This window comes from Carassius carassius, chromosome 4, assembly GCF_963082965.1.
Source record: "Carassius carassius chromosome 4, fCarCar2.1, whole genome shotgun sequence".
Taxonomy (NCBI): domain Eukaryota; kingdom Metazoa; phylum Chordata; class Actinopteri; order Cypriniformes; family Cyprinidae; genus Carassius; species Carassius carassius.
Genome location: NC_081758.1, coordinates 38,664,786 through 38,678,113, shown reverse-complemented (window position 1 = coordinate 38,678,113; position 13,328 = coordinate 38,664,786). Strand labels below are relative to the sequence as shown.

The window sequence follows — 13,328 nt, the reverse complement described above, 5'->3', positions numbered from 1 at the left end:
GTTTGCATAAACTTTAATGCTCATCCAAGTTACATACAACCTCAAATATTCATAATGCAAATATAAGCATCTCCCACACTATACCTTAATCCTGACTGAAGAAGAAAGACTATATATTAAATACTTTCTCATGAACATATTAAATGTTTTCATAGTACCAAGAACAAAATAATATCTTTAAGATACTTTAATCATATTAGTTGATTTAAATTAATAATCACATACAATCATGCATGTATAATTAATTTATTTTAAATGATCATTTTAATGTACTATTAAATATTTTTATATTAAAATAAGTATTCTGCCATATATTTACAAATAATTTTATTGACAACGACCCCATATATGTGCTAAGACTGAAAGGGAAGTCTTCCTTTACAACGTATGGATATTATACCTTTTATATTATATTATAATGTTCAGGATCGGCACGCGTTTAAAAAAAAAAAACACTCGGGTGTTTAACACTGGCGCGTAGCACGTATTTGCATATTTTATGAGGGGGCGGAGCTTCGCTATCAGAGTCTTACCAAAAGTTCTGACCTTTCTTCATACGACCTTCCTACTGCTCTCTTCTGGACTTTAACATGGGAACTTCTCAATCTGGACCAGTGCATAGGTTCCAGGATCTGGCTCATAAAACTGGCTGTGAGTACGTATGAAACTTATGTCTACGTATGTAGACAGCGTGTCTATCATTATGGATAAGCGTTTTCGCAAGTAACTTGAATGTGTGATACACATATTACACAGATCAAATCTTCTCAAAACTTACTGTTCTACCTCAAAAATAGATGATAGAAAAGTAAATTAACACTTCACAATCAGGTCAAATTCAATAACATGAATGCATTTTTGACCGCATTTATTAATCTTTGTCTATGTTAGTTAAAAAAAAATCATCGTTTGTTCATCACAATAACTAATAGTGAAATGTTGACAAACTGTGTATTTTGTATTGTTAAGAAATGAAACCTTTTTTTAAAGTGTTACTAGAATAATTCTGTGTTTAGACAGTATAGACATGTTTGTTAAACATCAGTTTTTCTGGTTTTACTTGTTTTTTTTCCCTGTCTTTTTCCTTTCATGTGTGTGTGTGTGACAGAGAGAGAGACAAGTAATTAACCAATAATTTACTTCATGTCCTGTCCACACTCTCAGAAAAAAAGGTACAAATCTGTCACTAGGAGGTACCCTTTCAAAAGTTACTAATATGTACCTCTAAAAGCTAACGTACCATTTAGGGGTAAATAAGGTACCTTTTAGCTTTTGTAGCAGGATAACGCCCCAAAGTCCTTCAGTTTATAGAAGAAAACAGTGGTCTGTGGCAGAGGTTCGTAAATGAAACTATTTAAAATCAAAATAATAAAAATAAAACTATTAAAAACAATTACAACTGTGACTAATCTTCTTTTGTTGTTGTATACAGTTGTCATATCCAAAACAACTCAAATGATATGAGCAATGCTAATAGTGACAGATAGCAGAGTGTTTTGGTTTGGTGACAGCTGTCATAAGATAAGGGATTGACTGCACTTACTATTTTGGTCGGCTAAATTTCTATAAATACATAGGCCTACAGGTTGTTTTGTTGTCAGTGTTGTGAGCATATCTGTTCATATTGTGATCTGAGGCATTAAGAATTTATTAAAGTTACCGTAATGAAACATACATTCCTTATTGAGTTTGATTTTGTTCATTATCAGCTCGTCTTGCGCTTCACACACACACATAGGCTATTCAGTCTCCATCACTCCTTCAGAACAGCTCGGACCATCAGCGCACTGACACTGACCCGCTTCATCTGTGAAGTACTTTGAAATGTTCCTGAATTTGCTGTCTTTTTCTCACTTTAGTTTCCATCGAGGAGATAAAAACCCTCAATACCAGATTTCTGTACCTGACTCAAGATGAAGACACTTTAAGGTACTGTACTTAATGACATTCAATTAGATAAAACTTAAATGCTGTCATAAGCCTGTCTTTATTTTCATGTATGTTCTAGGGAAGAGCAGTTGGTCTGAAAATTATGCTGCTTGCGTTTTTCTTTTGAGCTGCAGTTGAACCATACAGTAAATATTTATACAATATGTTGTTTATACCCATTTCACTTCTGATTTTAATACAAGTTCTGAACACATGGTGTATTATTGAACTGTGCGTGTTTTAAAAAGGGTTGTCAGTTGAGATAGATTTTCCTTTATAATGAAGTGTAATGTAATGCACAGCACAAACATTTCTTCTCATTTCAGACGTGAACACCTTGCGAATGTTAGCGATTTGGCCCTCAATCCAATTCGAAGACAGATCATTGAGGCCTTCTTTGATAAAAGGTGCGTACAGATAAAAAAAAAAAGTCTTCTCAAAATAGTGAAAAAACAAACAAAACACTTCCAGTTGTCTCAATTAACCCCGTATTGTGTGACAACATGACTTTAATGAATATCCCTCATGGATAATAATGGAGTACGTTCAGTAGCATTTATTTCGTTATAAAAAGCTGAGATACTAGAAAGCATTTCACACACAAGTGTCTACACCGAAACTGACTTTCAGAAATAAACCTACCTTAGTAAATAGTTCACCGCAGTATTTCCTCAGTTTCTTGTGTAGCTACCCCAACAAACCACAGTAATCAAACACCTGCATCAAATCATTGGCTCCATAAGTGTCACACATTAGGGAGACATCCAAACTGTGTATGAGTACCTCAGGAACACCTGTCAAATTCAAATCAAGTCAAGTCAAATTTAGTTGTATAGTGCCTTTTACAATACACCAGTGCTTCCCAAACCTGTCCTGGAGGCCCCCTGAACCTTTTGTATGTCTCCTTTATCTAACGCTCCTGATTCCACTCATCAGCTCTCCATTCCACTCATAGTCTGCAAGAACTAAATTAGGTCTGTCTGATTAGGGAGATATACATAAAATGTGCAGGGCAGGGGGTCCTCCAGGACAGGTTTGGGAACCAGCTTGACAGAAATTAATGACATCAGTATGTATAATATCTTAATATATTCATGCCCTATAGTCACTTTGAGCAGAGCTGGGTGATAATATAGTTTACAATTCGCAAAGCTAGATACACTCACTCTCCACGAATATACTGTTTCTGGTATAAAGTTGGACGTATTGGCATTGATGGTTCCATGAAACACCCATGGAACCTTTCCCTCCCCCACAAAAGGTTCTTTATAGTGGAATGTTTACTTGTAGAATGATTTTAGAATGATTTAGATTGTTCTTCACACTAAGAAACAAAAAAAAGGTTCCTTTAAAAAAATTTGACTGAAAGGTTCTTTGGGGAACCAGACCCACCCCCCCCCATTTCAGACCTTTATTTTGAGGGGTGTTTCTATCCAACCTTAAAATCTTTCTATCATGCTTCTGAGTGCTAATGTCTATGTGCTTTCATGCAGGAACATGGGTGAAAAAGAGAGGGGCTGTCTACAGGAGATCGGTTTTGAGGAATTCGTAACTGTCCTGTCCTTCTTCAGACCACCCAAACCACACACTGCAGACGAGGAGATGAAAAACATCAAGAAGGAGAAACTACGATGTGAGAATACAAATGTTCTTTCTATTTCAGCTCTCAATCCATGCAAGCTGAAGTTTGTGAAAGTTCTACGGATATCGTGTTATTTTAGTATCATTGATATACTAATATAGTTTTTGTTAATACTTTGCTTTGAATTTCTGTGTGTATATATATATATGGTTTAGTTTTAGTATCTAATAGTGTTGTCAAATCCGAAATTATAATTTGTTTGCATAATGTGTAATGTGAATATATTTCTGTATATAAATACACAAATACATGTATGTTTAAGAAGTATTTACATGTATGTGTATGTACGTGTGTGTGTGTGTGTGTGTGTGTGTGTGTGTGTGTGTGTGTGTGTGTGTGTGTGTATGTATATATATATATATATATATATACACAGTACACAGACATATTATGTGTAAACAAACTTTTATTTTGGATGTGATTAATCACGATTAATCGATTTGACAACACTAGTACTTAAACTAAACAAATTAAAAATGTTGCCTTGGCAAATAGCTGGAAAAAAAAACAACATTTATTTTATTTCAGTTAATATTTATTTCTAAACAAAGGTTAAGCCTCACCACGACCCTTTTAACACATACTTTTGAAAGACTATTTTGGTAATTTCTTTCAGCATTAATATACTTTAACTTAGTTTAAATTTTTCTTTTGATTAACGTCGTGGTAAAAGCATATCTTCTTCTCTGTAGTTCTATTCAACATGCATGACACTGACAATGACGGCATCATCACGCTGGACGAATACAGATGTGTAAGATGAATTTCTTATTTCATATAAAACTACACGTGCAGTCATGGCTTGTTTGACCGCTGTGGGACTGTGATTCTAGGTGGTGGAGGAGCTGCTGTCCAGCTATGAAATCATAGGAGCAGAAACCGCCAAAGCCATCACAGATGCTGCGATGCTGGAGGTGGCGAATGTCACAGTTGGTCAGATGGTACGCTGGCAAACCATGATGGGATTGGACATTTCAAAGCTCTAATGTGATTTTGATACCTTTTGATAATCTGGTCCTTTTTTTGTTTTAGGCTCCTGATGAATTTTATGAGGGAATCACCTTTGAGCAGTTCATGCAGGTTTGCATTCTATAATATGAATTATAATTAAATAGAATGGTAAAACATGCATGCTGCTCATACCTCACACCTAACGGTCTCTCGCGCAGATATTAAAAGATGTAGAGATCGAGACCAAGATGAATATTCACTTTTGGAACTTGGACACCATGACAGTGCAATGTGGGAAATGAGAGTCATTTCCACTTCACAGCAGTACTTTATATTCAAACTCGTAGTGTTGAGTTAACTTTCTCTGAAATATCTCCAGTGATCAAGATATGGACGTGTCTACAGGTTTACAGGATTACATTTCAGAGTCCAAACCAAACATCCCAAGTATACTTGGAAGATATTTATGAACGCTGTAAGGCCTAGTTATTTTGTGACTTCATGTTGACTTATGTACAACATAAAGAATTTTGATTCAAACACACTTTCAGGTACCATGTATACTGTATTTTTAACAGTGGAACTGAGTCGTGTGATGGTACATTTCCCTTCTGAGCTAAGTATGCTGATTTTATTTAGAGGAAGTCTATATTAAAATGTATTAAAGGATATGTAAAGTTTTACAGCATTTATTAAATTGATATTTTTATTATTGTCAGTTGAATCTCTTTCCACTCTGACTGACTTACCACCTTTCTTTATATTGAAATGAATAAAATAATCAGTTTTAAAAGTAATTATTTTTTTCCTTTGATGCATTTTGTTAATGCATTCTGGCAGAAATCTTGAATCTATGCAGGGTTATAAAATGCATTCCATACCATATTTAGGTTGTGTGTTCAGTCAAACTCTGTGGTATTTGGAGCAAATTCATATTTTACTTGGTCGAAGCCAAATTAGGTATATGCCAAGTTCTCATTCTCGAAAAACAAAACAACACAAGAGGAAAGGAACAAGACCAGATTAAATACAGATTCCCTTTGAAAAGATAAACACAGTGTGTGTCAACACTACTGGTCAAAAGTTTAGTGGGGGTTTTTTTCTTCTTTTTTTTTTATAGAAATTAGTACTTTTATTCAGCAAGGAAGCATTAAATTGATTTAAAAAGTAACAGTAATGACATCTACAATGTTCTAAAAATTCAGTTCTTTTGAACTTTCTATTCATTAACATTATAAAAAAATATCACTACTTCAACAAAAAAATAATAAGTAATGTTTTTTGATCAGCAAATCGGCATATTAGAATGATTTCTGAAGGATCATGTGACTGAAGACTGAAGTAATGATGCTGAAAATTCGCTGCACATCACAGGAATGTATTTATTATATTAAAATAATGTACTTTAGATCAAATAAAATCAGCCTTGGCGAGACTTCCTTCAAATATAAAATAAAAAAAATCAATCAAACTACCTTTGTGTAGTGCATTACGGACTGCAGAGTTATTAAACCACTAAAACTTCATTTTGTATCATTTGTATTTCATCTTCTCAGATGATGATTTAATATTATGATAGTGTATACTAAAATGAGCAAAGACAATAAGAAGTAAAAATTTACACAATTTTAGTCCATACAGTCCATAGATCTTAAAGGGCCATCCAGACACACAGTTTTGAAATTTCATTATTTATGATTAAATTATAGATTTTTTTTTTTTTTTTTTTAAGGAATATGTCCGTGTATCATTTTAAAATAGCAAATTCAATATCAATCTTCCCACTGCAACTGCTCCTAAAAGAACAGAGAATAAGATGCCAACCTAGGTGATTTTCAGTACATCATACGGCATCGCCAAGCCAATGTTATAGTTGTATCCAGAGGACTCAGTGTAGTTGGACCTGCAGATGGGCAGGACATGATCCGGGGTAGACGAGTCCATTGAGAAATCATAGTGACAGATCAGTCCTCTGTACCTAAAGAAAAATTAAAGAAAAGAATAAACAGGTGGGAACATAACAGCAAAGACAGCACAACATCAAGTAATGTGTTTTTACCTGCGGTGAGCGGTGAGGTCATCGTCTGTGATACAAGCCCCACGAGGGTTCTTCTCATCAGGGACGTTGGCCGTCACCAGGGAGCTGCTGTTGAACCGTATGTGGCGAACCGGGTGTCTGTTCACACACAGAACAATTACGTGTTGTCAGGCACTTCTGCTTTTGAAAACAATCGCATCAGGATCATCTTAACCCTGTAAAGCCTGGATTATCAATTAATAGACCAAAAAATTGAAATGAAAAATGTTTTTGCTGAATCTCATATTTGATAAATCAGGCTTTCATGACTTAGTTTTAAATGTAAGCATTTGGCAGATACTTTTATCTGAAGTGGTTTACAGTCATTTCAAGGTACATTTTATCAGTACCTAAGAATCAAACCCACAACCTTGGTGTTGCCTGTGCCATGCTCCACTGTTTGAGCTAAACAAATGCCTTATCTTTCTGTCTTTTTTGATGGGTACATGATGCCAGAATTGTTATTCACTCATTCATTTGTTAAAAATGTTAATAAAATGAATATTCTCACCTGTTGTGCATTTCCCAGAGTTTGGCTCCTATCCTCATTTCCCACACACTGACCAATCCCTCGCCACCGCCGCTTACGATCTTCCAATCATCTGCCTGGATGGTGGTCACGCCCATGTGATGGGCATATAAAGAGACGACTGAGGAGCCCGTACGCAAGTCAAACACTCTCACGCTGCAATAGAGAAGCAAGTCAATGTCATTACCGCTACATATAAGATCCTCTTTAAGTGTCAGCAGACAATTGTTGACAATTATTAAAATACTATAAGTAAAAAAATAAAAAAGTAAAATACTTACTTTTTTATGTTTTATAATGAAATATTACAATTGCAATATTTTGTTTTTATTTAGTATTTTTATATATTACTTACTACTATTGCAACTACTAATTATTACTATTATTATTATTATTTTATAGCCATATTGATATGTAATCACAAAATTAAACAAAAAACAAAAAAAAGTAAAGCAAACCTGGATTTTTTTTTAAATCACATTTTAAATATGTTTACATTCAAAGTACTAAGTTATAAGGGTTATTATAGTTAAAGCTGCAGTCCGTACGTTTTGCTTCTTTATCGCCATCTCTGTTTGAAAACCTGCAATTGCAGTTATTTGCGGCAGTATCTTCCTTGCATGGGTTGTGCAATGACATGACTCCAGCGCAGATGAATCTAATGTGTGGCTGTCAGTCACCGAACCTGTGTGGATACTGCACTTTGTTTTCTCAGATTCTACATCTTGAAATTGTGACCCAAATAAGAGATGGAGAATGCCATCTAAAGAAGTTACAACTGCAACTTTTGTTCTGATCATCTGAGGAAAAAAGCATTACAATAAATTGCGCTATTAATGATGATTAAATCTAACAATCAGTTAGTTCATATCACATTAAACCATGGTAATTCAACCTTTTTTGGATTACACTCTTCCATTTATTCCAGCTGATGTGAGAAAAGGCTATAAAAGATCCGTCACCTGCAGCATCCTCATCTGCGATATAGCATAAAAGGCGGGACAACTTCTTTATGGTTGCAGACGTGACGTAATGACGCAGCAACATGCTTAAATTTCCTGCGAAAACCTACCCGTACCACTCAAGAACTTTATTACAAGCTTACTGTTGTAAATCACTGACAGCACATGCTGTTTGTGCGCTGCACAGAGTGGACACTTCAGACGCATGGATTTAAAACATCGACAACAAAATGGTGTGCGCACATTATACTGTAGTGCATGTTTTAATATAATTACTAATAAATTAATGTGTTGACTAGATGCTGCATCAGTGGAGAACAGCAGTATGTTTGCTATCAAAGCTAAGAGAACGCGAACATTAGCAGCACCTCAAATGGTTAAAACAATGTGACCAAAACTCACGCAAGTCTGACACAAATGTTTAAGTTCACGATTATTACCATCCATTAGCATTACTTTATATCCAGCTGGTCACTTTAGTGTGCTTGTTATCCAGCAGAGGTGCAGATTTTAAGATGTGACATCAGAAAGCATGCTTATATTCAGCCATTTACAGTTTTCAATCAAATTACATTATATTGGCCCCAAATCATTGTTAATGTACATAATGACTTCTCCCTGGGCTGGGCGATTGTGTATTTTGCATTTTTCAGTGAAACGTTTATCTTTCTGTGGCTTTAATAAAGTCTTTATGCTCCATATAGCGAGCTATAATATAGATCACACTTTTTCATTCTGTTTCATGCTGTTTGTTTCTTTTTTAAACACAAAACTTGAAACTCATCTATGCTGTTTTTTTTTCTTATTCTTGAAGTGAACCTTTGGTGATTAAATAATCAGTTTTAGGCTGCTGCTTGAACTGAATGCGATACACGTGGTGTGTGTGATCCCTGATACCTGTGAGTTCTTCTAGACGCAGCACTTAGCTTTTTGCCCCATGTGTGACTGCCATATTTTATTATTTTGATTAAGTAATCATCAGGTGTTCTAGAATAGAAGCAATTAAAGTGTAAGAGTATACATACAACATCCATATGTATGTAACTTTAATTATCAATATATAATTTAATGATGATCAATATATAATTTGTACATTTTCTGTACAAGGTATGGTTCAGCACTTTTTTTTTTTTTTATATATATATATATATTAAAGCACTATTTTAGTTTTTGTTCAGTATCTATTTTTAAAACTATTGGTTGATTAATCGGTATCGGCCAGTGTGGTCCAACCTAGCTATCGGTATCGGTAAAATCAGGTCGAACTGTAACTGTAATAATATATTTCATACATACTGGCCACTAAACCACATTAACTGTGGTTGGTTGCATAACGTGTCAAAATGGTCAAATCTTGGCCAAAATTAAAGTGTAAAGTGGACTATACTTTAGTCAAAAGTCTTACTTGACTTCACTAAACAAGATGAATGTGTTATAGAAACTGCAATATGAAAGCTTTCCCCTCTAACAGTGCACCACTGTGGGATGGCATTAGTAGCTGGTATAAAGAAATTACTTTTACAGGCCCAAAGGAGCTCAATTCCATCTGTCCTCTTTAATGGTACTGGAGGCAGCCAAAGGATGACTATGCTGGTGCTTTCCAAAAGATAATCGACAAAATTAAATTTTGCTTGGACCCCCACTCCCCCTCAAAAAAACAACAACAGTTGAAGAACAAAAGATATTAGTCAGAATGGATCGTTAATGCATAGCCAAGAAGGATTTAATGCAGCGAGTAATTATGTGGCTGTGCCTATCTATTGTCCTGTTTTAATTTCATGAAAGCGTATATTCTTGTAAGAGGCTGTAATATATTTACTGGCAGGTTGCAGTGGTCATAAATCTAATGCTAAAACAAGATCTAGTTTCACTGAGCTGTCAGCAGACAGGCTTCCTTCAATTAATCGAGGAGTATTATTAGTATTTGTATTAGTATTAGTATTTGCCACCAACCGTGAGCAAAAACACAACAGGATACATGGGGCCATGAAAAGAGCATGTACACAGCTAGCACACATGGGCCCATAATCATCATCATCAACACCATCATAGCTAACTTTACTACATTTATATGCAGTGAAACAAAAAAACTCGGCTGTTTTCAAAAATAAAAAGCAGCTTTAACAGTAACAAACAATACAAAAAAAATAATAATAATTTTGTTTAATATGTTTTTCTTTTAAAATACTGTATTAAACCTGTTCAAATCACAGTCATTATCATTGTTAAAAATACCCGCAATAAATCTAAGCAGTATGCAGTGAAGAGTGCATACTTTCAGGGTTTGATATAAGTAGGTGAATAGATATTATTGACAACTTTAAATGAATAGTTTCATATTCGTAATTTTTAATCTGATTGTCTTTCACAATGCTTCATGGGATTGGAGTTCTTTCCCGTTAAGTACATAGCCTTGTACCTCTTCCTTTTCTGTCTGGTTTCAGATACTTTTTTGTAAAGAAAATTTTGTAATGTTGTGATTCAACTCATAGCTGCTTGGTTTGGTTCATGGTTTATAACTATTAAACAAAAGCTTTTTAAATTTCCCTATGGGAATTAATAGAAAAAAAATACTTCCAGAAACAAAGCTTCTCAAAAAGTGGATGTCACTAATGCACTCTATATAAATTAGCATGCCAATTATCATTTTAGAAAGAAGCCCTGCTGAAAAGAACAGCTGAAACTAGTTGGTTGGTTAAGGCTAGTCCTCCAGCCTAGTTTGTATGCTGGTTTTAGAGAGGTTTTGACTAAAATCAGCTGAACACTTGCTTGGCCAGGCTGGGAGACCAGTTAAAACCAGCTACTTCCAGCATAGTCTTTATCAGCCAGGAGGGTTCTTAAATGACTAATAAAATCAGAAGGCAGAAGCTTCCCTAACGAGGTCATCCATAAATGTTTAAGTTTCTAAAGAAGCAACAGCAATCCTTGTTTTTTCTCAATTTTCAAGCCTGGAGCTAAACATTCACCTATTCACTTCCAGGCAGATCCAGTCAGGCACTACAACACAAACACAGACTCCTCTCTCTCTCTCTCTCCATATAGAGGCTGAACAAATTGGAGAGCAGAACCAATGCATTAGGTCCTGGCCTTTGGCCATGCTAATAAAGGACAAGACCTGAGCCCTCATTTCCTCTGAGCTGACTGGTGTTTTGCCCGCAGATGAATCAGATGGGGTCAAATCATTAAAGCCAAAATGACACTCCAAGGAGTGTTTCGCTTCGCTCATTCATCAAAGATGAACAAAAGGTGAAAGCATCCGCTTTGTCAGAACCGTGCAAAGATGGACGAAGAAAGAGGGATGTTTTAAAAGAGAGCGCAGCTGGCCAGAGAGACATCATGTCCTCCCTCTTGGCACTCTATATAGTGTCTGAGCGAAGATGCAGTTGGAATTTATTTACAAAGACCTGCCAAGCATCTCTTCACCTGCCAAAATAGGGCTCCCGCTGTCACAAGTGTCAATGAAATGGCTCTTTATTCGGCAAAGACTAATTGAGACGCAAGCATCAGATGTGGACCGCACTCTGGATTCTGTATTGAGTCCGCTGGGCAGATGTACCACATCTCTCCTCGTCTCCAACATCTCTTTGTCCACTAAATCAATAGCCCTCAGTGATGAACCGCTGACAATAACACCATCCTTTCAAACAGAGAGCTTTCATTATTCCCATTCCCACTTCTATAAGTGCCTGAGCTTTTCAGATGCTTTCCGTAAAATGATTTTCAAGGTAAGCCAAAAATAGTCGAGAGCAAGCCTGAGTGCTTGTCGCGCTTTGAAAGGACCACAGCTGTGGGGGAAAAAAGTTTTTTCGCTTTAGACATAATTAGGTGTGTTTTATTCTAAGTGCTTTAATCTTGGATATCTAATGCAAATATATTAAACTCTGCCCAAATGTGCTGTATGTAGAAAGTAGACAATGAACCAACCATTTACGAAAACCTTCTGTTCTCAGAGCTGTGGTGTAGCGGTTAGTGAACAACACCCATATTGAGGTGTGGTGCACATGTGGAAGGTTCAAATTCGGCTTATGCCCTGATGAATTGCTGGATGAATTTCAATAAATCTTTTAAAAACATGCCTAGGTCACATTTTCTCTTGAAAATTTAAAGAGAAAATTACATTTTGCATTATAAAATAAATACATTTTCATGACAATTATGCTCATTTACACCCTCAGTTTTTGGCACTGAATGTGTGGCGAGTTCCCAGTGACTATTTTATTTTAGTTAAAAAGTTATTTATGTTTTAAAGTTAATGAAAGTAAAAAGTGGAAATGCCGCTTAATGTAACACAATTACAGGGAATCTGAAAAGTTCCTACTCAAAATACAAATTAAGCCTTTTTTTTTACCGTGACATTATTTTGAATTTCAACTACACGTTCCTATTGCTATTATTATAATGCAGCATTTTTAAAAGTGCACTTTTCAGAGTAAATTACAGGAGGTGTGGGTGTTGATAAATACAACAAGAAAAACTAATTTTATTTCTATTTAAAATTGTATACAATGAGCACTCAAAATGACCACTAATAATATGCAAATATTTTTCACAATTACCTATTTCATTGGTAAAATGGTAAAAATAATAATCCAATAAATTAGGATATTTTGGAAAGAAGAACACTTCTAAAAGCATTGCATGTATGCAATTTAGCAAGAAACATCTTACATTATGTGGCTTTCTTAATTGAGATGATTTTATAACAAATTATAAATAAATCTATTTAATATCTTGTACGTTTTGTCAGGGACCACTATTTATTTTTTTATTTTTTTATTGTACAATACTGATCCAAAGGTTTAGCGTAAATATATTTCTTTTAAATATATTTTAAAACAATTAATACTTTTATTCATACATTCATATATTTCAAATAAAACTTATATTAATTTTAAGAATACTGAAATAATCTGATATTTTAATATATATATATATATATATATATATATATATATATATATATATATATATATATATATATATATATATATATATAAATTAATGAATGATGAAAATGATGTCACAATTCAAACAAACTATAAATAGGCATCTCTTTTTTTACGCAAACATGCTATTAAAACACTTTGTGAGATTCACACACAGAAGGACAAGAGTGGGGAAGGAGATGAGAGCCCAATTTAAACCCGTCTCTTATGAAAACCAAGGCTCTGTGTCACCAGGCATCAAAACATTCCCACTAATCCTAAAAAATAAAACTAGTTGCTCTAGGGAAATGTA

At 34.7% G+C, this 13,328-nt stretch overlaps 2 protein-coding genes across 4 annotated transcripts in view; one reads left to right on the top strand and one right to left on the bottom strand.

The window, feature by feature from the left end:
* LOC132140001 (F-box/WD repeat-containing protein 8-like) overlaps positions 1–13,328 on the bottom strand; it is a 34,687-nt gene that overhangs the window by 9,406 nt on the left and 11,953 nt on the right. The window contains exons 9-11 of the mRNA XM_059548749.1: positions 7,111–7,284; positions 6,582–6,698; positions 6,347–6,500 (exon numbers count right to left, since the gene is read on the bottom strand). Of these exons, the coding sequence (XP_059404732.1) occupies positions 6,347–6,500; positions 6,582–6,698; positions 7,111–7,284 (445 nt within the window). The remainder of the gene's footprint in view (positions 1–6,346; positions 6,501–6,581; positions 6,699–7,110; positions 7,285–13,328) is intronic.
* Positions 515–5,240, top strand: LOC132131484 (calcineurin B homologous protein 3-like). 3 transcript variants are annotated; one of them, XM_059543537.1, is made up of 8 exons: positions 515–651; positions 1,860–1,929; positions 2,256–2,336; positions 3,423–3,562; positions 4,264–4,325; positions 4,405–4,500; positions 4,604–4,651; positions 4,741–5,240. In XM_059543537.1, the coding sequence occupies exons 1-8, from the start codon at positions 591–593 to the stop codon at positions 4,822–4,824; spliced, it is 642 nt and encodes a 213-aa protein (XP_059399520.1). In that variant the 5' UTR covers positions 515–590; the 3' UTR covers positions 4,825–5,240. The 3 variants fall into 3 exon arrangements, with proteins under 3 accessions (XP_059399520.1, XP_059399526.1, XP_059399513.1); XM_059543543.1 differs by having other exon boundaries at positions 4,405–4,504; XM_059543530.1 differs by having other exon boundaries at positions 4,405–4,512.